The sequence below is a fragment of the Leptonychotes weddellii genome, chromosome 5 (assembly GCF_054177405.1).
Source record: "Leptonychotes weddellii isolate Sample4059 chromosome 5, ASM5417740v2, whole genome shotgun sequence".
Lineage (NCBI taxonomy): Eukaryota > Metazoa > Chordata > Mammalia > Carnivora > Phocidae > Leptonychotes > Leptonychotes weddellii.
The window spans coordinates 125,259,523-125,284,658 of record NC_138373.1 but is presented as its reverse complement, the minus strand read 5'-3'; the positions used below and the strand labels follow the sequence as shown (position 1 = coordinate 125,284,658).

General features: G+C 36.8%; 1 protein-coding gene across 1 annotated transcript in view; it reads right to left on the bottom strand.

The window, feature by feature from the left end:
• The window catches only part of OTOGL (otogelin like), a 128,949-nt gene that overhangs the window by 17,485 nt on the left and 86,328 nt on the right, over nt 1-25,136 (bottom strand). The window contains 14 exon segments of the mRNA XM_081818977.1: nt 1,185-1,289; nt 1,760-1,972; nt 3,569-3,754; nt 5,296-5,437; nt 9,300-9,514; nt 12,204-12,393; nt 14,331-14,423; nt 14,516-14,539; nt 14,779-14,921; nt 15,200-15,377; nt 18,310-18,380; nt 18,618-18,624; nt 20,689-20,756; nt 21,066-21,158. Coding sequence (XP_081675103.1) covers nt 1,185-1,289; nt 1,760-1,972; nt 3,569-3,754; nt 5,296-5,437; nt 9,300-9,514; nt 12,204-12,393; nt 14,331-14,423; nt 14,516-14,539; nt 14,779-14,921; nt 15,200-15,377; nt 18,310-18,380; nt 18,618-18,624; nt 20,689-20,756; nt 21,066-21,158 — 1,728 coding nt within the window.

Genomic DNA, 25,136 nt, shown 5'->3' with positions numbered 1-25,136 from the left:
ATTGGAGGGAGAGATGAACCATGAGAGACTATGGACCTGAGAAACAAACAGGGTTCTAGAGGGGAGGGGGGAGGGGGGATTGGTTATCCCGGTGTTGGGTATTAAGGAGGGCACGTACTGCATGGAGCATTGGGTGTTATATGAAAACAATGGATCGTGAATCACTACATCAAAAACTAATGATGTATGGTGACTAACATAATATAATAAAATTAAAAACTACAAAAAAAAAAAAAAAAGAATATAACTCAGGAATAGCCAGATGGAAGAGATGCATAGGGCAAAGATAGGGAAAGGGTAGGGAGATTTTATGCCCTCTCAGAGCACACCAGTCCCTGAATTTCCTTGTGTTCACCAACCTGGAAGTTCTCTAAACCTCAGTCTTTTTTGGGTTTTAGAGGCTTTATTACATAGGCATGATTGATTAAATCATTGGCTATTTAAGATCAGATCCAACCTCCAGCCCCTGTCCCCTCCCTGGAGGTCAGGGGGTGGGACTGAAAAATTCTAACCCTCCAGTCACAGGATTGGTTCCCTTGGCAACCAGATCCCATTCTCAGATTAGCTAAAGGCTTTCCAATAGCAGTCATTAACATAACAAAAGACACCTTTATAGGTCTCCTCATTTAGGAAACGGGATTAGGAGCTCTGTACTGAGAATGGGGTAGAAGACCAGGTACGTAGTTTCTTATAAATTACAATACCATACCTGCTATTTCCTATATATTTCTGCTAAGATTAAGATCTTTAAAATGAGTTAATCTAAATCCATGTGTTAGTATAATATATAAACTTAAAATATACATATATATATACATTTATTTATAAAGAAATTGCAGGTTAAAAAAGGACTATTTTGGGACCCCCCAGGTGGCTCAGTTGGTTAAGTGTCTGCCTTCGGCTCCAGTCATGATCCCAGCGTCCTGGGATCAAGCCCCATGTCCGGCTCTCTGCTCACCCTCTGCCTCTGCCTGCCTCTGTGTGTGTGTCAAATAAATAAATAAAATCATAAATAAATAAATAAATAAATAAATAAAATCTTTTAAAAAAAAGAACTATCTTTAGCAAGACAACTTCACAGTATTTTATAACAAATCATTTTCTTATAGACCCAAAGAATGAGAATCTAATCCACTATTCTGAACAATGAACCTCACTCTTATTTTTCCTAGTTAATTACTCACCACATTGATACTGTGGACAACAAGAAAGAGGACTATGGCCAACAACCAATTTCTGACTATTCGTACATGTTGGAATAGCAGTTTCACATAAGGTCATGTCACATCCTGGAAATAAGAAACAGAAGCACTAAAATATTAGCAAATATAACTAAAATCTGTGCTTCTAACTCAAATCAGTGAAGTGATTCTTACTATACATGTTTTTACACTGCAATTAAACACATTCAACTGACAAATGGGTCATATGTGAAAAGGTAGCAGATTTAAGGTTTATTTATTATGGTCCTTTCACCCTTAATTGTCCTAAGTCAAAGATTCCCAGAACCTTGACACATATTATTGAATACTATTAATTGCTTATAGCTAGAGTTTTGTATGTGTATTTGCAAAATCAGCAAAACCATAATGAGGAAAAACTTGCTTTGAGAAAATAGAAATGATACTTATGGCCATATTTCTGTTTTTACCTCAACACTTTTTTTACTAAACATTATGCATGTCCTGATTTTTTCACAAATAATATCAACATATTTTGTGGCATTGACAGACGGGAAGTCTTTGGCCTGCACACATACCACAAACTTCCTTTGAACAGCAGGTCCACTTATCAGTGATGCCCAGGACAACTTCAGCTTCTCGTTCACAAATTGGCGAGGGCTCTTCATCACAATCAGGTTCTGTAGGAATAATACTTCCATTCTCCAAACATTTGTAGAGGGCACATTCGTCAATGCCCCCATTCCAAACCTCCCCGGCAGTACGAGGTTGGTCTTCACTATCTGTGCATGCTTAAAAAGATGGACAATGTTACATCACTCATAACCCGGACACTAAAATAAATCAGGCTATGATATTTGAATTTCAGACCATGACTTGACTTGGCTCAGCGACACAGATAACATGTCACAGATTTATCCTTTCTTACAGATTCTTCTTTTTATCAGCTAGTAGTTTGCATTTCTCTTCCATGAAATTTGTAATGTAATCTACAAAAATATTTTCCCTTCTACAACTATCTGTAAATTTGCATGTCCTCTTCTATACATAAGATAATCTGTTCATTATTTCTTATTCATTTTGTCTTGTTAATATGATTTATTTTGCTTGAACAAACTCAGTAAAATAAATGTAAGTTAGTTTTAAAATATTAACTGTTCAAACTGAGTGGTATTAGGAAAAAAAGTCCCTACCACATATTTATCATTTTTGTCCAATGAAAATTCAAAACATGTCAACTTTAAAATCTAAATGTGGGAAGTAGCTAATTATTTAGTGACTCATTATTTAGTAATTATGTAGTTTTATTATTGAAGTTTTACTTAATGATAAATATGGTCCACTAGTAGTTCTTTTAAAAATGATAGAGATGAATATAGTGATGGCCATATCCCCAGCCTCAAATAAACTTCTTTTATATTATTCTCTTTACTGTCAAACCAACCTCACAGGTCCCTAAAAAAACAAACATGCCTGTTTATTCTCAAAGTCTTCTACAAATACTTTTCTCAATGGCAAACACAAACTTCTTTCTGGAACTATATATGCATTTCACTTCTACTTGCCCATTCTCTTTCATTATTAGCTTAATCTCTTTTCCTCTAACCATAATGTTAAGCTCTGTACTGCAATTTTCTCAGTTTTGCACTATTTTCATCTGCAACCACCATGGAGACGATGAGTCAGAATGAAATGGTTTGAAAATGAAAGTTGAACAATTAAATGTTTTCTCCCAGATAATAACATTATCTGACATTTCTTGAGTGGTTATTTTTCTCTAGGCACTGTTGCAAAATGCTTTGTATTATTTATGTATCCCCACACTAACTTTATGGGATAAGTGCTATTATTTTCTCCATTTTACAGATGCTAACCCAGGGTCAAAGAGGTAAAGATGAATCACTATTACATGAAATAATTGGAATTTCAATTCAGTTCGCATCCTATGCTCTTAATTCTTAATTTATCATACCCCTGCCTAGTTATTACAGGCATAGGTAGAGACTAAAACACATCATCACTGCATCGCTGTAGGGGGGGGTTGTTAAATGGGTGATGGACATTAAAGAGGGCGCTTGTTGTGATGAGCATCGGGTGTTGTATGTAAGTGTTGAATCACTAAATTCTATACCTGAAACTTATATTACACTGTATATTCACTAACTGGAATTTAAATAAAAACTTGGAACAACAACAACAAAACCACATCACCACCAAAACATCTAATTTGGGTAACATATTAAAATCAAACTACAAACAAACCGGTTTTCTTTCCAACACCTAGGGGACCTGTTGATCAATCTTTCTCAGCATATCTCCCCAAGATCTAAAAAAGCTTTATTTATTTGCCAAGTCCCTAAGCAGTCATCTTGCACTCTGCTGCTTACCACATTCTTGCTCTGGAATGCACTGAATTGAGTCTGGCCTGTGAAGGATGGTTCCATTTTTGCACACGCAATCTTCCCTTAAATTCAAACATGAAGAATGTCCATAGAACCACCTGTTCAGGCATGTTCTTGCTTCACAAGTCCTCACACAGGGTTGATATTCCTTCCCCTCTGGGCAACTCAGAGCTATGAATAACAGAGGACAGAATTTGCTAATGAGAAAAGTCACCTTTTTGGATTATAGTAAAAGGAAGAAATATTGGATTTCTTTCTGAAAATGAATTTTGCCCATTTCCGTCTCTTCAAATTTCATTTTTCATTTATTATGTAACCCAAAACTAGAAACAAAAGAAGCAATAGGCATTTTTGAGTATCTTCTGGGGGTCCAGCTAGTATTATATGTTATGTTATAGTAGGAAAAGCTCATCTGATTCGTAGCAAGTAAATGTGATCAAAAGGCAGCCCAAATCTAGTTGGCATAAATACAGGATCGACTAGTATGAGGTTACTTCTCTGTGTAGTGAGGACATAGAACAGTCTATTCAGACTTAGCACAGAAATATGCTTTAAATATGTAACTCAAACAAGCCATAAAAAAGAAAAATGCTGTGTGTTTAGGTTTAATCCTTCACTGTCAAAAGAAACTACAATTGCTGAACAGTTTCTAAATGATGTTTTAGACAATTCTTTTGATTTTCAGTGATCTTAAAAAATCATACTGTTAAAAAATGAACACACAGCTGGTAGGGGTATAAATTGGTAAAATCTCAGCGGGGAACAATTTGATGGTATCTATTAAAATTAGAGATGTCATACATTTCCTATGAATCAAGCAACCCCGCTCTTGAATAGTGATTATCTCTGGGAACAAAGAGAGGTAAGGGATAGTAAAGCACACCAGGAGCTGCTTTATGTCTGAAATGAAGTCATGTAACTGGTGTTTGTGATATCTTATCCTTTCTATATGTATTTTACTTTTTCTCCTAGGGAAAATGAAAAATTTTATTTTATTTTGGAGCATTTCATTAATATTCATTTTGACCATCTTTTACCACTTACTCCATTTAATTGCTATTTCTTAAATTAAATTAACAGTATTTTCTGTGAAATATACCCAGGACTGGATATAGGTTTAATAAAATTTTTATGAAAAGCATTACAACTTGATGAGAAAGCCTGAGCCCCATAGATAAAAATTGGCAAAGTATACATACGAAAGAAAAAGGATCCACAAACATGTATTTGGAAAAAGACTGAACCTAGATACCCATCAAAGAAAGATTAGCTTCCAGGATGTGGATACTATGTCAGGAAAGGAGGAAAAGGGAACAGAAAAATTTGTATCTTCTTCACAAGCTAGGGGACAAGCCGGGGGTCAAATGAGGCGGGTTGAATTGAAACCAACAAAATGTGCTCTGGGATACAGAATTAAAATCCCCGTTCAATCCCCCTGTGATTTCTTCAATATTTCCATTGATTTTGCTGACTCATATTTTGTGGACTAGGTTTTCTTTTGGGAGGGTTGAGGCCAACCTTAGATTTAGATCAGGATGAAACTAGAAGTTGCCTATGTGGGTGAGCTGGCCTCTAACTTCTACATTACATTTATCCGCGTTTTATTCTTACAAAATTATTTTGTGATGAAAAATGAAAAGAAGAAGAAGTGAATGCAAAACATGGAATGCTATAGGATTGTTAGAAAATATTACTGAAAATGTACTACTTACAGCAGTAATCAGGTGTTCTCCACTGAAGACAGATGTCAAACCTGTTGCACAGAGCCACATAGGCAGAAAGTGCATCACATTCATAGTTCCAAAAATAGGTATAATTGATCCACATCTTTTCACAAAAGTTCTGCGGTGAAACCTAGAGACACAGTTTGCCTTGGGATAAGTTATGTTGTTTTATTTCTCTAAAGGCCCTAAGTTAGTCGAAAACTATTCAGAGAATCAAAGGGTAGCAAGTTAAGACTTATTACGGATCTTTCTTGACCTTAGATTCCAAACTTCATAATCCTAGATGTCACTTCTGATGTGAAAATATTTTTAGACATATTTTAGATAAGGTTAATATTGTCTGCACTAATCTACATAAGTATATCTTATAAAGGTGAAAAAGAAACAAAGTATGTGGACCTAGCAAAATCTATTTCTGATATTATACCTCGGGTCACAATCGTCTTTTCCATACACTGAATGGGACTTTAATCTACGATGGATAAAACCGGAAGTTTCTAAAGCATTCCATAATGATACATGGCATTAGTTATTAAATGAGGTTATAAATGCTTCTCAAAAACTATGTATTAATATTGAACATTGAACAATTTATGTAATTTGACATGCCTCAATTTAAAGAGATTTCTTCCTACAGATTGTTTCATTTTGATTTAGAATTGCCTGAAATCTAAATAATTTAACTTGTAGCAACATCTATTCCAATTTTTCTCTCCACTCGTTCATTCAGCAAATGTACTAAACATCTCCATGCAGATGCCAAATTCTGACAAAGTTCAAAGGGCCAGATAAAAATACTTTGTATTTTTCATATCCCATCCTTTCTTCTTCAAGGTCCATGTCTATAAAGACCAAGATTCTACATTCTTTTAGTCTTCTTTATAGCATTCCCTTGGTTTCCAATTCTTCACTTTACATGGAATACTTGCTGTGGTCAAGAGCACGCTCATTGTGGAATCCAGGGAACACTGAGAGTTTCCTTCTTAAAACCCTCTCCCTGGACTTTTAGTGTACTTCATTCTTTTTTTTTTTTTTTTTAAAGATTTTATTTATTTATTTGACAGAGAGAGAGAGATAGCGAGGGCAGGAACACAAGCAAGGGGAGTGGGAGAGGGAGAAGCAGGCTTCCCGCAGAGCAGAGAGCCCGATGCGGGACTCGATCCCAGGACCCTGGGATCATGACCTGAGCCGAAGGCAGACGCTTAACGACTGAGCCACCCAGGCGCCCCTAGTGTACTTCATTCTATTGCCTGTTCACCTGTCCAGTGTCAGCCCCTCTGCTACCTCTTATTCTGAGTGTTTCTCTAGACCTCATCCTCAATGGTCACGTCTACTAGTTACAGATGTTCTTCCCGGACTCATACCACCATCTTGGGCATGTAAATCTTTTCCTTGGTTTCTTCATAAGTTAAAGAGTTAAACATAAACTTACTACTACTTAAGATAGCTGTGAGCTAATATATGGTAAATGTACAGAGCAGACTCTGGAACACTGCACATTACTCATTGTTGTTTTTAAAAATCCATACACAAAGAACTCCCCAAACCTGATCCTGGCCTCAAGTTACCTCCTCTGAGCTCCAGAATTATGTTTCTAAGCTTTTTCTGGGTATTTTTGCTTGAAATCCCATATGACATAATTTATCCAAAGTAAAAAATTACATACCTTTCCACTTAACCCACAAAAGTTGACTCTCCTGTATCCCCCATTCATATATTCACTTATGCAGGCTTTCATAATTTATTGAACACCTAACCACCTATCAAGCACCGTGCTATGCATGAGGAGCATAAAGGTCAATAACACAGACCTATTCTCTGCCTGTGGACCTCATAGCTAAAAAAGGTCTTTGAATAGAATCCAGAGGAGTCACCCCACTAAAATGAATCAGAGGAGGGAAGTATTCCGGCTGGAAAAACTAGAAGCTTAAAAGCCCACTGGCAGGAAAAACCTTGTAATATTCAAAGAATTGAAAGGAGACTGGCTCTCAGTAAGCAAGAAGAGTGTAGCAGAAAGGAAGCTAGAGAAGTGGGTGGGCCAGAGTGTAGAGGACCTCATAAGACTTTAAATGGAAGTGGAAGACACTGAAGGGTTTTAGGTAGAAAAATGATAGAATCCAGACAGATCACCTGCCTGCTATGGAGATTGTCAAATGAAGGTGAAGCTTACAAGTGGGAAACCAAATTACCTGCTTTTCTCTCTTTTGCCATCCAATTCACTGGGAAGGGGTTTGTCTGTGTGATTGGGCTATGACAGACTAAATGGCACTCTGCATTGCCTCCCCAAGCCTTCAATAGATAACTTGAGAAGTTTTCTGATTTAATTACCCTACTAAGTTCCCAGTTAAAAATGCGATTTTTTGAAAATCATTACGCTTGGGGTGCCTGGGTGGTTCAGTTGGTTAAGCGTCTGCCTTCAGCTCAGGTCATGATCCCAGGGTCCTGGGATCCAGTCCCGCACTGGCCTCCTTGCTCAGCGGGGAGTCTGCTTCTCCCTCTCCCTCTGCCCCTGCTTGTGCTCTCTCTCTCTGTGTCAAATGAATAAATAAAATCTTAAAAAAAAAAAATCATTGTTAAAAAAAAAGAAAATCATTATGCTTTTTTTTAAGATTTGTTTTTATTTATTTGTCAGAGAGAGAGAGCGAGCACAAGCAGGGGAAGTGGCAGGCAGAAGGAGAAGCAGGCTCCCCACTGAGCAAGGAGCCTAATGTGGGACTGGATCCCAGGACCCTGGGATCATGACTTCAGCCGAAGGCAGACCCTTAACGGACTGATCCACCCAGGCATCCCAAAAATCATTATGCTTTAAAAGACATTAAAATGACACTAAACTGAGTTTTGAAGTATTTATTATTTTTTTCATTTTTATAGGCCTGCTTTTTAAAAAAATGTAAACATTTAAAACCCATCTGCATCCAAATCTCCAAGTAAAACTAAGCTCCCAAAAGATATGCCATTTTTATCCCATGACCCGCCATCCTTCACCTTTCCATGAGGGAACACATGGGGCAGGCTGAGAATTAACGGAGTCTACACGCCACAGTTGAGCATGGAGGTGCTGCGCAGTGAGCTCCTTCCTGCTTTGACAATTCCCTTACCTTCTTTCCCAGGCTCTTCCCCTCCATATGCATTACACTCAACCATTTCAACATCTTCCTAACATGGCCTTTTACACAAAACTTGTTCTTACACATATTGTTGTATCTGCCTAGGTGTCCCTTCCTCCCTTGTCTCTCCTGGCATATTCATCCTTCTAAGTGAATCAAATATCTAAAGCTATGAGAAGTCTCCTGAAAACCTGGGCTCCCATATACCTCCAGACTGCACATTGTCATGTACCTGTCCACAAGCTTGCTTTCCCACCAGACCTCTGGAGAATAAGGGAGAGTCTTATTCATCTTTGGGTCACAGGAGTTTAACACGATGCCTTGTAAGTGCTGCATGCTCACAGACTTTTCATTAAATGAGTCATGAAATGCTATATTTGTCTGTCCTGTGTCCCTAACAATGCATCTTTTTTTTAATGATAGAGATTACTTAAAATATCTACTAGTCACATAAAGTCAGAAAGTTAGAGACAAATAAAGAATGTTTAAATTGAATATATGACAGGCTCTATTACAAGTAGAGACCTAAGATGCCAGGATCATAGAGAATTGATAATATCCTCACTGTCTTGGTTTCTCTACTGGGTTATCAAGTGATATTGATTAATTTCTCTTAGAGACATTTATTCATAGGACAGAATTTCATTTTTCTTGAAAGCTGTAGATATACTTCTGAAAAAACATACGAGAAAAAAAGATAATTATCCTTCTTATCTCTTTAAGTCTATAAAAGTAAATGATTCTGAATTCCAAAGCACACTGACAGAAGGTTTGGGGCTAAACTATTCTCAGTAGGAGAACATCCGGGCAAGAACAAGAATTTATTGGCTTTACTCTCAACATGTCCAACATGACAGTTCTTATTTATGGTTGCCCTTAACTTACTTTATTATGGCATGGAATGAAAACTCTTCTATTTAATAACTCAATGCAGTGACTGCAATCATGCTCAGTACAGTTCCTAACAGGTCTTCTCGTTGTGACTTCAAATGATTTCTCAATTTCCCAGCTCTCGATAAATAATTCTATGTCTTCCATATTTGTAATAATTGTGCCATTTTGCATCCTTAGATCATCATCTGGATCTTCATTGCAAATTCCTAGAAAGACATGTGACATTTAGAAGGAAAAATTTTTTCACTTAAACCAAATGTAGGCAGCAGAAATAAATCATCTTAATAATTGATTGTAAATGAATAAATCATTTACTGAACAAGGTGCCAAATGTATATCCTTTCACTTTAATGTTGATGGATTTTTTAATTATGTATCTGATTCTTTGATAAAATAGTACAGAGTTGTCTTAACCAGATAAGAAAGAGACCACAATCCTAGAAGTCAAGAAATGTGAAAAGATGGTAGAAAATGAAGAAAGAGGAGATTGACTCTGCTCCCACACTCCTTCACTATTACCACTATCTAACTAATTGCAGAAGTAGTTCTTAAGCTTTCCAAGATATTCCTTAGAGTAGTGGGCATTTGGTAATTGCCTCCCAGTCATCCATTCACACAGGAAAACCCTGCCTGAAAACATTAAGTTCTGCCTTCAGGAAGTATCCCTGCCCCATCACCACTATAGGAGAAGGCCATGATCGGCATAAAGGTAGTCCTTACTCCCGTGCATTAACAACTGTTACAGGTAATAAAGCAGTCAGGTCAGACAGTCACCTAGATACATGGGTACATTCAACATTTGGACAACCACAACCAAACAGGATTTGATCTGGGAATTCTAAGACATAGACAATCTTCCTTCCTTAGGATGACGTGGCCTATTGATGGTTATCATGCTTTGACCTGCTAAAGCCTCCAGCTTCCTGAGGAAGGCCAGACTGGGGACAGATCTTATTACTCTTCATGCAGTGGAGTGCAGAGCCAAGGGAACTGCAGAGAAATAGCCCAGAACCAAGAACATACTTGATCTGAATCCTACCCTACCTTAAGACATATTTTTTCTTAATACCCAAGGCTCCAGCTATAAAAGATATAATTTGAACATTTTTTTCAAGTATTAAATCTTAATCCTCAAGTAGGCATATTAAGATCATAAAGGTTGCTTCTACCATCATTGCTTTGTCTTTGTAAATATACAAAGGACTGAAGGCAATGCAAAAATAAATAAAAAACAAAACTCTAGTGAAGTGAACTATACTGTCAAGCAGCTACTATTTTCTAAGTCTAAACTTCCCTGGAAAAAGGTAATTGCTAATAGAAAATTGGTTTTATTGCAACTCCAGCCACCAGCCCTGTAAACTTCACAGTGCTGTAGAGAACAAGGTATTCATACAGACCTCCCATTCTGGTGTCCATGCTCAATTTAGGTCATACTCTTGCTCACTGCAACTTTTTCAGACTTGACAGTACCTAGATTTCTCTTAAACCAAAACCATTCTTCACCCACTATGGAGGTCATGAACTTTAGGGGGTGACCCTCAGTTAGCAAAAAGGTGATCCTACCCCCTTCTCTACAGTGATTACTTAAGAGTCCAGTTAGCAGAGTGTGTCTGTAAAAGCATGAGCTGACAGTAAGTGAAGGAAAAAAATTCACAAGATCAAACAGAAATCATAGCATGCAGAAATGATAAATCATCAGAGAAAATATGCATTCCTAAAGTCTCTTGAGTATTACTCAATAATAACTATTGATTTATTATATATAATCAATACTACACAGACTCAAAAATAACTTTTTCCACAGTGATAACCTTCAGTCCCCATAGAACTTTGTGCTATGTTTAGCGTACTATAAATAGGCAAGGAAATACCTAAACCTTTTTAGCCAAACTTTGCACTAAATGCTTTAAGGAAGAAATCTGGGTGTTTTTTGTAATTTGTTGAGGGAAAGGACTTAGTCTTATTTGTTTTTGCGTTGCCAGCATCAAGCACCGAGTCTAAACACTCAGAAGTGTTTACTCAATTAATGTTTGGTGAGATTAAAGTAGATATATTTCACTAAGCTAACATTTACTGATCATGTGTATTAAGCAATGTGTTAAGTGTTTGACATTAACTTTCACATTCAACCCTAACAACAATCTTGAAGGGAGAATGTTGCTATTCCCATTTTAAAGATGAGGAAACTGATGTTCACTTCAGAGTACAGAGCTACAAAAAGAACAGTCTCCATCAGACATCAAAGCCAGTATTATAATTTTTTATTTTGTTGTGTACCTAGAGGTATTTCTGATTTGTTTCCTTTGGCTTATAACTCTTTATGTGTCTATGTAACATGGTGTAATATTAACCTAGGTGTAAAGATACACCTAGGCATTACATTTTATAACAAAACCAGGACAAATATTGAGAACATTGTATTCCCTGTATGTAACTTTCAAGGTGGCTTAAGCAACTAAATTTTCCCCTATTCCAAATTTTAACGTTGTAAGGAAGAAACAAACTTATTTAAGCCTTTAATCTTTCTGTAACTCATATTTCTCACTTATAAATTAATACCAACTTATGAGGGTTATTGTTAGAATTGAATAAGTTCAAGTATATAAAATAATGGCACTTCATTAATGATTAATAAAGATGAATATAGTAGGATATATAGCAGTAATATAAACAGTATCGCAATAGTAGTAGTAAACATTATATTTCCATAAGATATGCAAATTGAACTGTTATTTCTTTCTTCTTAGCCCATGTATTAAGATGAAATAGTATTCACATGGGGAACTAAAAGTTAACATCACACCTCAAATATGGAAAGTGGGGCATCAGGGCCAAAACAGTGTAATGTGAGAAAAAAAAATTAGAAGAAATTAAGATTTGAAGAGCAATGCTCACCGCAGAGTCCTTCTGTGTCAGATGACAAGTTAAATCGAAAGCCAAAATGAATGTCTATGATCCCTGTAAGGTGAGCCCACTTTATGACTAGTCCAGCTGGAGTCGTAATCATATACATGGAACCAGAATCTTCTATGGACAGTTCTTGACTTGAAAATGGCAGAGGCACAACGACAGAATCCACTTCTACCTAAAATAACACAGTGAATTTACAACTGTTAGAAAAATATGTCTCAATATACACTCACTAAAAGTAGAATTCAGATGATTCCATATCTTCTTGTTGAATATAAAAATTTATTTCTCTGCTGCTGCCACAGCTTCTCACAACTTCTAGTTCCTTTATTATTCCTTTATTGTATCTTGCTATATTCAGTATTTGCTGTCCAACTTGTTGCCCCTTATTTTCTTCAAAACTTAACTTTCTTCTGTGTTACGTATGCTTTTCTGTTTCCTGCAATACATGTTGATTACACCATTATCTACTAATACAAACTTAAGATAATAAAGTTATTTTCAGGATATTTTCCTTAACTGGTTCCTTTCTTTGATCTTCTAAATCAGTGTTCAACTATAATGTTCCTCACAATCATCTGTCAAGCTTGGTAAAGACTAAGTTTCCCAGCAATTCTATTTCCTAGGTTTGGAAGGGATTCTAGACTCTGTATTTTTAGCACGTACTCTTGGTAATACAAATATAGGCAATCCGAGGATTATATTTAGAAAAACACTGTTTTAAATAATGACAAAGACATGGAACCAGCAGTAACTTTGTCGGTCATGTCTCACCAACCATCCAGTTTCTCATCTTTATATCTTCCTCATATTGCCATCTGTAGGCTAAAATAGCCTTACTCCTGCCTGGTTAATTTCCGCTTTCTTTAACATTTCTCTTAGGTGTCACCTCCTCCAAAAATACCTATTTGACCTTCCTATAAAATTCATTAAGTGACCTGTTTCCGTGATATATTAGTCAAACTCTATCACTATACCTCCTATTGCTTTCTAATTGGCAGACAATTGCATTTAAGCACCTCACATACAGCTACAAGTGACTTGAGACCAGGACCTTGTTGTTTTATCATGTGAACTCTCAATAAATGATTCTTAAACAATTAGTTTTTAACTGAATACATGACCAGAGATGAATTCAGTTGAAGCCAAAACTAAGCCCTTTGGCTCAAATGCTCACTAATAGCACTGACCAGATGTGAGTTTAAATTTATTTCCCACCCACTTTCTGTTAATGTATCAACCTGATCAAATCAAAGGTATACACAAGTGCTATCATCCAAATAATTTTCCCATTCATATATTTTGCTTTACTTAAAATTAAGCTTTCTAACACCTTACTATTTTTTTAGGCTCATTTTAATATTGTTTCCAGTCTAGAATGTTTGGCCTGTGCTAAAAAAAGATAGAATTATTTCTAGAAAACATGTAACATCTCAGTCATTTTAGCAAAATCTTTACACATTATTTTCTTACATTTTTGAGAGAGCCATATAAGTGAAATACCCAGCTTATAACTCACCCTTCTCCAGTAAATACATATTCCTTGGGATAAAGGTTTTTTCCTATAAAACCAAATGGCTTTTTTCAATCTTTTTATAAAACATCCCCCTTCTTCAGTTTATTTCAATCGTTAATATTTCGTCATTTTTTCTTATTTTCACTATCACATATTCACTGAAAATTTAACATCATCAGCACTTCAAAACTATTTTTCTCTCGGTGGTCTGCATTCTGGTATTCTTAACTCCTACATTTTTCAACCTTGTGATCCCTCTTTTTATACATCATTTCTACTTTGTCTAATTTAAAACACTAATGTTAACCTTGGAACTTGGGCACTCACATTACCCAAGAGGGATTTCATGTCTTTGACATGGCTGTTATAGTTAACCTCACAAGGGGAGAAATATTTGCAACACTTGGTACATTGTGGAAGGAGAAATATAGTATTAAGAAACAATTTTTTACTGTCCATGAAAAGAATGATTAAACACAGTAACAATGAAACTCCATGGATATGTTTAATTTTCCCTGTTTTTGGAAATAATTGTGTTTAATATAGTTTCTTAATTTTCTCTAACGTGAGGGTAACTTTTAACTTTGTGCTCTTACCTTTCTTGCTGCCCGATTAACAAGTATTTTATGTATAGGTGTTGTCAAGTTTAACTTCTTAAAACAAAGTCCATGCATTCTTCCAGAGGATGCCTGAATTTGAAAAAACATTAAAACTTTATGGAGTTAAACAAAACTTTAGCAATGAAGAGAAGGAATTTATGAAACACTTTGCAAATACTCACTAGCTTTTTAAGTGTATTTCCGTTCTGAAAAAAAAAATGTATAAAGAACACTTTAAAAAATATATTACTTGACTTCTTAAAAAACATTATTCAAATTAATATTACATGCCTCTAAATATGTTCACATGAAACATTTTTTAAGTACTAGAAGATAAATCTCAGTGAGTTCGTGAGCCCTTTCTTGCTCTGAGAATATCTAATGTCGCAATGTACTTCAGCTATAGATTTATGAAGAAATGACACGAGAATGGATTATGACCTACCTGATTCATGGAACATTTTTCAATGTGAGCAACTATAATTTCCCCAGGAATTCTTACTAAGATATAAGAAGCCATACTATACAAAGCTGCATTGTTTCCATCAAACGTAATAATGCTCAGTTCTGACAACATGGAACACCGACCTAAAAAAATGGTAGAGAGTGGATTTGGTCTATTAACTATTTGTATTTGTAGTAATGATGGCTTCTTAAAAAAAACCAAACTTTCAAATTAGTGTTATTATATTTGACAAGCAGCAACTCTAAAAGTTATATATTGGGAAATAAAATCATAAATTAAATGAAGAAAGTTCAGCAATAACTTTGGTGTGATGAGTGAGGTGATCAGCTTAAAAAAAAAAAAAAATAACAGTCTCTACCCAATTGGAAAACTGCCTGCCATGTAAGAAGTGCAAACTTACAAGGACATTCCCACTCAGGGCAGCAGATATCGCTGTTCACTTGCATGGGCCTTCCCCGGAAACCACAGTCAGGCATTTCCAAGGCCTTTGGGCAATTAAGAGACCAGTTGTAAAACTGCCACTCCATATTAAGGCATATATATTGGCTACAATTATAAACAGGATCAAATTGTTGAGGCTGTTAATAAAAAAGAAAATTCGTTTTCTTTTTTCCATTTTCAACAAATGTTTTCAATTAATTTTTTAATTCCCCATTTACATTGCCCATAGTATACATTTCCTAAATACGAAAGCTTTTGAAAGATAATTTAAATTTCACTACAATTTTTGTTGATGTATTCTCTCTAAAATACTCAGTTTGAACTTAAGTTAAGCTTTATCTTAATACTGATTTGAAATCAGAATTGTCGGGCGCCTGGGTGGCTCAGACGGTTAAGCGTCTGCCTTCGGCTCAGGTCATGATCTCAGGGTCCTGGGATCGAGTCCTGCATCGGGCTCCCTGCTCCTTGGGAGCCTGCTTCTCCCTCTGCCTCTCTCTCTCTCTCTCTGTCTCTCATGAATAAATAAATAAAATCTTTAAAAAAAAAAAAAAGAAATCAGAATTGTCCATAGACTCAGACATCTGAGCAAATTGAAATCTTGTTCTAAATTGTGTTCATTACTATTTGCAAACAGACCTATAGAGTACAGGTCAAGCTTTCGTATGTCCTGTAAAGCTAGTATATCATTATAACTTCTGTTAATGTCAGCTTAAAAAAACTGCTACTTAATACTATAAATATTTCATTAAACATTCATATGTGAGATCAGCTTAACAGCACCTGGATAAAATCATTATAAATTAATTTTTATATATAGCTCACTAACTTCTAGATAAACAAATAAAAATCAGTGGTAGATTTTTCAAAATTTATAAATGTTATTGTATTTAAATTATGGTACTAAGCATAACCATGATCAAACATTTATGTCACATATTATGTTCAAGATATTATTCTAATTAACACATTTCACTCCCACAACAACAGCCCTCTGAGGGTGCCCCTCTACTGAAACTGTTTCAACAAGGTCACCAATGAACTCTACATTGCCAAATCCAACAATGAGTTTTCATACCTCATCTTATTGACTTACTAACATATTTAGGATAGCATAGTACTCCAACTTCCTTAATGTTTTCTTTCCCTGGCTTCTAGACCACCCACAATCTCTTCCATTTTCTCCTATTTCACTATCCTTTGCTTGTTTGCCTTCATGTCTTCCTCCTTCCTCTCTTCTCCATCTGTTCTCACTCCCTTTGTGATTTCATCCCATCACTGAGAATTCCCAAAATTTAATTCACCTTGACCTCTGCTCCAAGCTCTCTTTATGTCTACCAGATCTGTACATCTGCAGCTTTTTGATGTCTAAGAGCAATCTCAGTCTTTACATGACAAACCAGAACCCTTGATGACACCCACCCCTGACCTTCACTTCCCACAATTTCCCAATCCTGATTAATGCCAACTTTATCCTTTAATTGCTCAAGGCAAAGATCTTAGAATCTTTGATGCCTGTTTCACTCACACCTCACATCTAATCTTTCAGCAAATTCTGGGCCCTCTATATTCAAAATACACCCTGAAACCAGGCATTTCTCACCATTCTCACTGCTATCCCCTGGTCCGTGCCACCATCATCTCTGCCTAAATTCCCACAATAGCCTCCTAACTGGTTCTGTTGTCTCTTTACACCCTACTGTCAACACAGCAGCTAAAATGATCCTAAAACAAATCAGATCATATAATTTCTCTGCTCAAAAATATCCAATGTCTTCCTATGTCTTTTAAAAATAAAAGCCACAGTCTTTATAATCATCTACAAGGCTTTAAATAATCTCATTTATTTCTTATCTTATTGATTACTTATTTAATGGCCTCCTTATTATTCTTTTAAAATGTCAGGTACATTTTTACCTCTGGGCCTTTGCACTTGCTGGTCCTTCTGCCTGCAACCCTGGTTCCTGGTTCCCAGAGCTATTCCCACTACCCTGGTTCTCTGCATGGCTCCATTTCTGAACTTCTTCAGATCTTTTACTCTAAAGTAACTTTATCCGTGAGGCTTTTCTGAGCATGTCATTGAAAATAGACTTATTTTTTTTCCTGAGCAGCACCTTCTAACATTTTATATAACCTAGTAACTTATTTTGCTTACTGGCTATCTTAGAGCCTCCAATAGAATATAAACTCCATAAAGGCATGAATTTTTGCTTGCTTTTATATTGCTTTATCTATAGTACTTGGATAGTGCCGGGCCAAAAATGGTGTTAAATAAATATTGGTGGAACGAACAGTTGGCTTATCAAACAAGTGGCACATTTGAAGAAGATAACTAAGTTCAAGTCTCAGCTAAGACAATTACAAGGTCTGGGGTCCAATGAGCTTACCTTTTTTTGCTTGCCAATGTATCTTTGTTATCTGGCATAGTGCCTGGCATATAATAGCTACTTAATAAATATTTTTGAATGCCTGCCTTACAGAGAAGCCCACATCAGTTAAATTTTTATTGAAGAATCACACTTAAGACCTCATTTGAGGGGTGGCTGGGTGGTTCAGTCAGTTAAGCTTCTGCCTTTGGCTCAGGTCATGACCCCAGGGTCCTGGGATTGAGCCCCGCATCGGGTTCCCTGCTCAGCGGGGAATCTGCTTCTCCCTCTCTCCCTTTCCCTCTCTCCCTCTCCCTCTGCTCCTCACCTCTGCTTGTGTGCTCTCTCCCCCACCCGCAAATAAATACATACATACATACATAAATAAATAAATAAATAAATAAATAAATAAATAAATAAAATCTCAAGGGAAAAAAAAGACTTCATTTGAATTTTGTTTTTCTTAGTGTAATACCAGAATCTAATTAGTAGGACATATCTAAACCAGGTAAGAAAATACAATTGTATTTATGCCTCTGAGAGGGCACAAAAAATTGCTAAATTTAATGCATATTTCTTATTATCTTTTGGCAAAGATAGATCAGAGAGCATAGAAAAAGAAGTTTAATAGCATTTGGATAGTGATACAGAAACTTGAACAGATGCTCTAAGGAAATGCAAGTAGGAATAGATTACCCAGCCATACCTCGCATTCCAAACCTGTCCTTGTTGGCGTTAGCATTTCCAATACAGTGAAGTCTGACGGAGTAATCATTTCTGGGCCTGTTAGAAATGAAGATATCCTTTCCATTAGTGGAATGGTATCCATCCTGTATGGAATTTCCATGCAGTAGAAACTGTGCTAAGGAATTTTATACAGATCATTTCATTTATTCCTCCCAAGAACTCTGTAAAGGTAACAATACCCTTATCATTTTACAGATAAGGAAACAAAGGTATAGACAGGCAAGGTAGGAAGTGTCAGGGCCAGAATTCAAACTTGGGAATTCTTACTCCAGAGCTCGGATTTTTAACCACCATTCTATAAACATCTTCACTGTCTTGATAGTGTCAACACCACTGTTTCAACAGGTAAAAAGATCAGTATCACTAAAGAGTGCTCAGGAGTTACAAATTTTGTTGCCTTTTAAAAATAAGTAGCGAAGCTGATTCATTTCCCTTGGTGAATTTCTAGAGTGTGTTCCTTGCAGGAAGAATGGACAGTGCGGTGAGCCCCTTGTGGACCACCAGTTGGTGGATGCCTTGAAGGAGTGATCCATGGAAAGGGAAGATGTGATTGGTAAACACATTTGTAAGGCATCTTCAAAAGCTTTTTGTTAGGGCTAAAGTTATCTCTAAAATAGTTAAAGTCTGAATGACCACAGAACAGCCAGAATGAATGGTTAAAATTTTGTCTAGCTGTAATTGGTATCCATTGTTAATAATGCCTAAAAATGACTGTATTCTTTTCTTGTTGCTGCTGTAACAAATCATTACAAGTTTAGTGGCTTAAAACATCACCAATTTATTATCTTGTAGCTCTGGAAGTCAAAGTCCTAAAAATCAAGGTATCAGCGGAGCTGCATTCCTTCTAGAGGCTCTAAGGAAGAATCTGTTTCCTTCCCTTTTCCAATTCTTGGAATTGCCTGAATATTTTGGCTTCTGGTCCCTTTCTCCACCTTCAAAGTCATAGCATAATATCTTCAAATTTCTCTCCCTTCCCCTGCTTCTCTGATTCTGTCATCATGTCACCTTCTCTGACTCCGACCCTCCTGCCACTCTCTTATCAGGTCCCTTGTTACAATATTGGGTACGTATGGATAACACAGGATAATTTCCCATCTCAAGATCCTTAACTTACTCACATTTGCAAAGTCCCTTTGTATGTAAGGTCATATTCACAAATTCTTGGGATTAAGAGGTGGACATTTTTAGAGGGCCATTATTCAGTCTATCACAATGATGTAAGAGAAAACTTACTTTTTCAGTGAAATAAATTCTCTAAGTGACCTCAATTTTTTTCTTATTTTATGGTTCCTAATTTACAGAATAAAGAAGAACAAAATTCCCTTTCCTTGGTCCTAGGAGCAGAGTTCGTGTTCTAGAAGATTGCATCTTCTAGAAAATATGAAACAATACAGACTTAAATATTTTTATTCTTGTCACCATAAACACTTAAGCCATAGAAGAGGAAACAAAGTTCTAGTCCAAAACTAGCACAGAGTCATGGAAAATTCTAATGACTTACAAGGATTAAATGTATGCCAAGTGATTAGTCCAATGCCTGGCAGGTACTAAGTACTTGATAAATGGGAGCCAGTAAGAATAGTGGTAATAGTGATAGTTATAGGGAAGTTTATGTATGTCAACTATACTTCAATTTTTAAATTTTGTTTATTTAGATAGTTGGTTCAGAACATTTTTATTTAAAAAATCTCCTAGCATGGACTATGAAATCTGAAACTCCTACATAAGGTCACAACACCTACTTGCCTTTCTTAGCAGATAATTTAATTAGAAATACAATTAAACTATGATAATATAACAAAAAAAAAGAAAGAATAAGTATCTGAACTTTTCTAAAGTATAGTCTCAGGAAAAATAATACATTACATCTGTCAAGCCTTACTGTAAATAGATTTATCAAGCCCTTTCCTAAGCCACGTTTCCTAGAGAGGGAGAGAAGTGAGGTATGAGCCAGAATATCTACTCCAGAGGCTGGGACAGAACACAGGAATAAGAATGGAAGTGCCAAAGGATGACTTCATTTGCATTAACATCTCTTTAGAGTCAACTTAAGCACTGTGAAAATTTAAGCACAATTTAGTGACACCCAAATTCTAGGTTTAAAATGTGAGGGAAGTCCTTGTTATGTATACTACCAAAATAGAGGGAGAAGTGCACAAAATGAAGAAGGCATTCAGAAAACCTAGCATGCTGATCCGGGGAACAGCTACAGAATGAAATGAAGTGACTGCTGGGTTTTCTAGTCAACAGGGTAGTACTGAGGTCAGTAGCTGTTATAAGTGTGCCAAGACTTAAATTACATAATGCTAATTTCAGGGTCTCAAATGGTAACGATAGCTGTAAACATGGGTAGAAATGGTTTACCTGGTGGAATTAATGCTGGTTCTGTGGGAATCAGAGGTATGCCTACAAAAAAACACAAAGATACACTTCCTTAATCTGTTGTGCTTAAAACGAGGCCCTTGTATATTTCCTATAGGGATCTTTAGCTTCAAGAAAAATGTTTTGGGAGAGAGAACACAGGAGGAATGTTAGAGGGAAGATTTATATGTTTTAGAAAGTAAGTAGAAACAAAAAAAAAATGTGGAAGGGATATTAAAGAAGCATCTTACAGAAGTCTGTTCTCTAAAGCTTCTGTTTACAACCGCTATCAGTAGAGAAAAAATATTCACGTGTTTCATTTTTCAGAATAAATTAGGTAAGGTTCTCACTTACAGTCTCCTGGATAAACACATTTGAGGGTGATCTCATCAAGGATCATATTTTTAGGGCAGTAGGGCAAGCATCCTTCAACACTTTACATGAAAAAAAAAAGTGAAAAAAGTTTAAAATATAAAAAAATACTGAGGTTAATATATGCAACTAAGACATATTCTTCCTGAAAGTCTTCTATTCTGTTTGTCAAGCAGTAAGGAGTGCTCCATTTGCTGCCATTCCATCATACTTCATTTTATGAAATCCCAACCCCTAGGGGATGATAAATAGATATCGTTCATGATTAATGAAGAATTTGAACACAGACTTTTCAAAGCACCCACTTATGCTTGTAACACACTAAAGCCACGCTCTATAAATCACTGGAAATGCAGAAGAATCATTTATTGTGATTTTAATCAAAAATTCTTTACTTTCCACTCCTATACTCCCCCAAATCTCAGTAGATAGAGGTGCTTTTTAAATATCCTTGCCTTAAGGACACTAGCAGAACAAAAGAGACACTCAGTGGCTCTCCCTGAGTACTATTAAGCCCTGAAGTCCTTGAGAAGATACTAGGAACCTCTGGGTAGAAGGAATGGAGGTAGAACATGGCTGCTGCTCTTTGAGGACAAGGAGAGGAGGAGGAGAAGCTGCAGATCTCAAGAGCCCAAATGTTTGGCAGTGCCCTGCGAGGATATGGTTGTATATAAGCCTATGGAGATTGGATTTCGAGTTCCAGGATGTTTGGTTTTCTTAAGGATCTCCACTTCTTGTGCATGGCACAGAAGCAAAGCGAGGGTCCCAAATTTAAAGGAGCTATGGTTTGGGCCTCATGGGCCAAAGACAAGAGGGACCATCTGAAATGCTTTTATCTAAGGGAATGAAGCCAATATAAGAAGGGAGGTTACATTTTCTTTCTTGTCCAATTGAGGCTCAGAGTCCAATTTATTCTTTTTTTTTTTTTAAAGATTTTATTTATTTATTTGAAAGAGAGAGTGAGAGAGAGAGAGAGCACAAGAGGGAGGAGCGGGAGAGGGAGTAGCAGACTCCCCGCAGAGCAGGGAGCCCGATGCGGGACACCATCCCGGGACTCCAGGATCATGACCTGAGCCGAAGGCAGTCGCCCAACCAACTGAGCCACCCAGGCGCCCAGAGTCCAATTTATTCTGATTCAAAGGAAATAAATGCAATCTTTTGTGTAGAACCAATTATTAGATTCATACATGCCAGAGACAATTAATGCAAATATTTTTATAAAAAGCCTTGCCTATCTGCCTTTCAAATACACTAGAAGTTAGTAATAGTATTTTTAATATTTTTAGACATTTCCAATTGCCACATCTGTGAAGTAAAGAATTTTAATTAAAAATACTCAAGGCCTGGGCGCCTGGGTGGCTCAGTTGGTTAAGCGACTGCCTTCGGCTCAGGTCATGATCCTGGAGTCCCGGGATCGAGTCCCGCATCGGGCTCTCTGCTCGGCAGGGAGTCTGCTTCTCCCTCTGACCCTCCCCCCTCTCATGTGCTCTCTCTCATTCTCTCTCTTTCAAATAAATAAATAAATCTTTTAAAAAAATTAAAAAAAAATACTCAAGGCCTTTTTCCAACTCAAGATGAAAATGAACTTGACATTAGGAGTAAGTATTGCCACCAGAGGGCACTAGTTCATGGAGGGAAATCCAGGCAACAGTTTTTAAAAAACAAGAAAAGCTAATTTCTCTTTTAACATGAGACACATTTAGCCATCTCTTGGATACCTCCCTCACAGATGATTTTTTTTACATAAATAGCTTAGTTTATGTGACTAATTGTTTATTATATAAAATGAACTTGAATAATAAAACTTTAATTGGTGTATGATATTCCTATTCTACTCTAAACTTTGTGAAACAAACAAACAAAAAAAATTAAAGCTACACTATGGATGAAGAGACTAGGGCCAGTCAGTTATCATTAAATTAAATAAACATCAATTTTTTGTGCAACTCAACTACTTTGTAATTGTTTATGCAAGTCAAAACCACAGCCACTTTCTTAAAATATTTTGCAGAAATCTGTAACTTATTCCTTTAGAATGCCTTCATGGTTGCACATAGCAGATTCTTCTTTATTTTATCATACAACTGATAATCTATTCAACTTCTGACTGATAAATAAATGCCTCAGATGTAGACCATTTCTTATAATAGGTATAATACATAACAGGAATAACTATTTACATATGGGCTCTATGGTGTGCTAGCTGGCATCTTTTCTCATAGAAGTTCTCATTTCCATTAGATATTTTTGTTTTTAACACTTGCTATGTGCCAGAAACTTCAATCATCTAGAACGAGGATGGTGGTTCTACTGGGGACTTGGAGGAGGAGTACAGAGGTGTATTAAAGCCCCAGCTCCGTACTTGAGTCTCCCCTCAGGGCTGTAAATACAAAAATGAGCAATAATTAGGCACCTTGATGCAGGGTAGGGGGAGAAGTTGAAAGAAGAAAGAGATGAGAAATAGCTTGGCAGAGGCAAAGTTTCATCCTGAATCTCTTCTCTGTATCCCAACCAAAAGAGAAGCTTTAGAATAGCTACTGACCAAACTACGGCAGCATTGAGGATCTGGGTTCAGCTGCCTAGGAGACTGATTAGAGCATAAGAAATAATAAAATAGCTAAATGCCACTTCAAACAGCCCATTTCCTCCCCTGTGCTGGGCTGGCCATGATCTCTGCCCTCCATCTTCCTTCCTTCCTTGCCCGGGTGCCCTCCTCACTATGGGGCCTCCATTGTGTTTCCTACCAGAAGAGACAGGAAACAGGTGTGTGAACATGAGAGGTCCAAGTGAATGCTGAAGATGTCTCCGTTTCATAAAGAATTGGCTGTTCTTATTTTTAAGAAAATAAAGAGGGGCGCCTAGGTGGCTCATATGGTTAAGCATCTGCCTTCAGCTTGGGTCATGATCCCAGGATCCTGGGATCGAGCCCCGCATCGGGCTCAGAGTCTGCGTGTCCCTCTCCCTCTGCTGCTCCCCAACTCGTGCGTGCTCTTTCTCTCAAATGAATAAATAAAATCTTTAAGAAAAAAAGAAAAGAAAAGAAATAGAACTACTTCCTTCTCTCTGCTCCCATTGCACTTCATACCTCATAGAGGTTCCATTCCTGGCCCCACGACTGCCTACAAACTGTGTCCCCTCTCTGTGCCTTTGTAAAGGTTTCCTCCCCTGACAATGGGGGTAAGGAGATGACCCAATTCACAGCACTTGGCGCCGAGTGAGTCACACTACAAAGACTACAGTGTGCTAGTTGTTGTTGTTATTGCTTTAGCCCTCTTTCCACTCTATTATCATTATCGGCTTTTGTGTCTGTCTTCTTCCTAAAGACTGGGAGCTCCTAGAAAGAGGTGCTGTGTCTCATTCATTCACACGCCCAGGACCTTTTGTAGTCCCAGTGTCTGTCACAGAAATGAAGCTCGTAGATACCTCATGTAAAATGATCCTTTAAAAAAATATTCCCTCTTATTATTGTTCCATTTCCTTGTTCTCCTTTACAGCAAAACTCCTTAATAAAAAAAAAAAAAAGCTGTTTATACTGTCTCCATTTTGCCTCTTCCTATTCTCTGTTTTGCCAAATCTAATGAACAATTTTCAGTCTCAAATTTAAAATCCTCAAAACTAAATTCCTGACTTTTCCTGCAGATTGCTCCTCCTACCATCCTCCCTACCTAAAAAAACGGCAACTAAGTCACCCCATTAAGTGGAATCATTTGAATTTGCTAATATTTGAGCAGCTTTTAGTACAAAAATGGTAATTTCATACCTACAAACTGTTGAGGCCTAACCTTGAATCAAACTCCTTTTTCTCTCATGATTGATATTAAATCAGCATAACCCATGGCCCTAAGTTCAAAATATATTCAGAATCATCACATTTTTCACAACTTTCAGGGCTACCAAGCTAGTCAAATCCCTTTCATGTCTTCTCTGAATTACTGACCAGTTCTGCCCTTGTCCTTTGCCTCCCCAACAGTCAGTACAACAGTCAAAGGAAACTTTTTAAACATAAATCAAATCATGTCACTTCTCTGTCCAAAATATACCAGGGCATGCTCA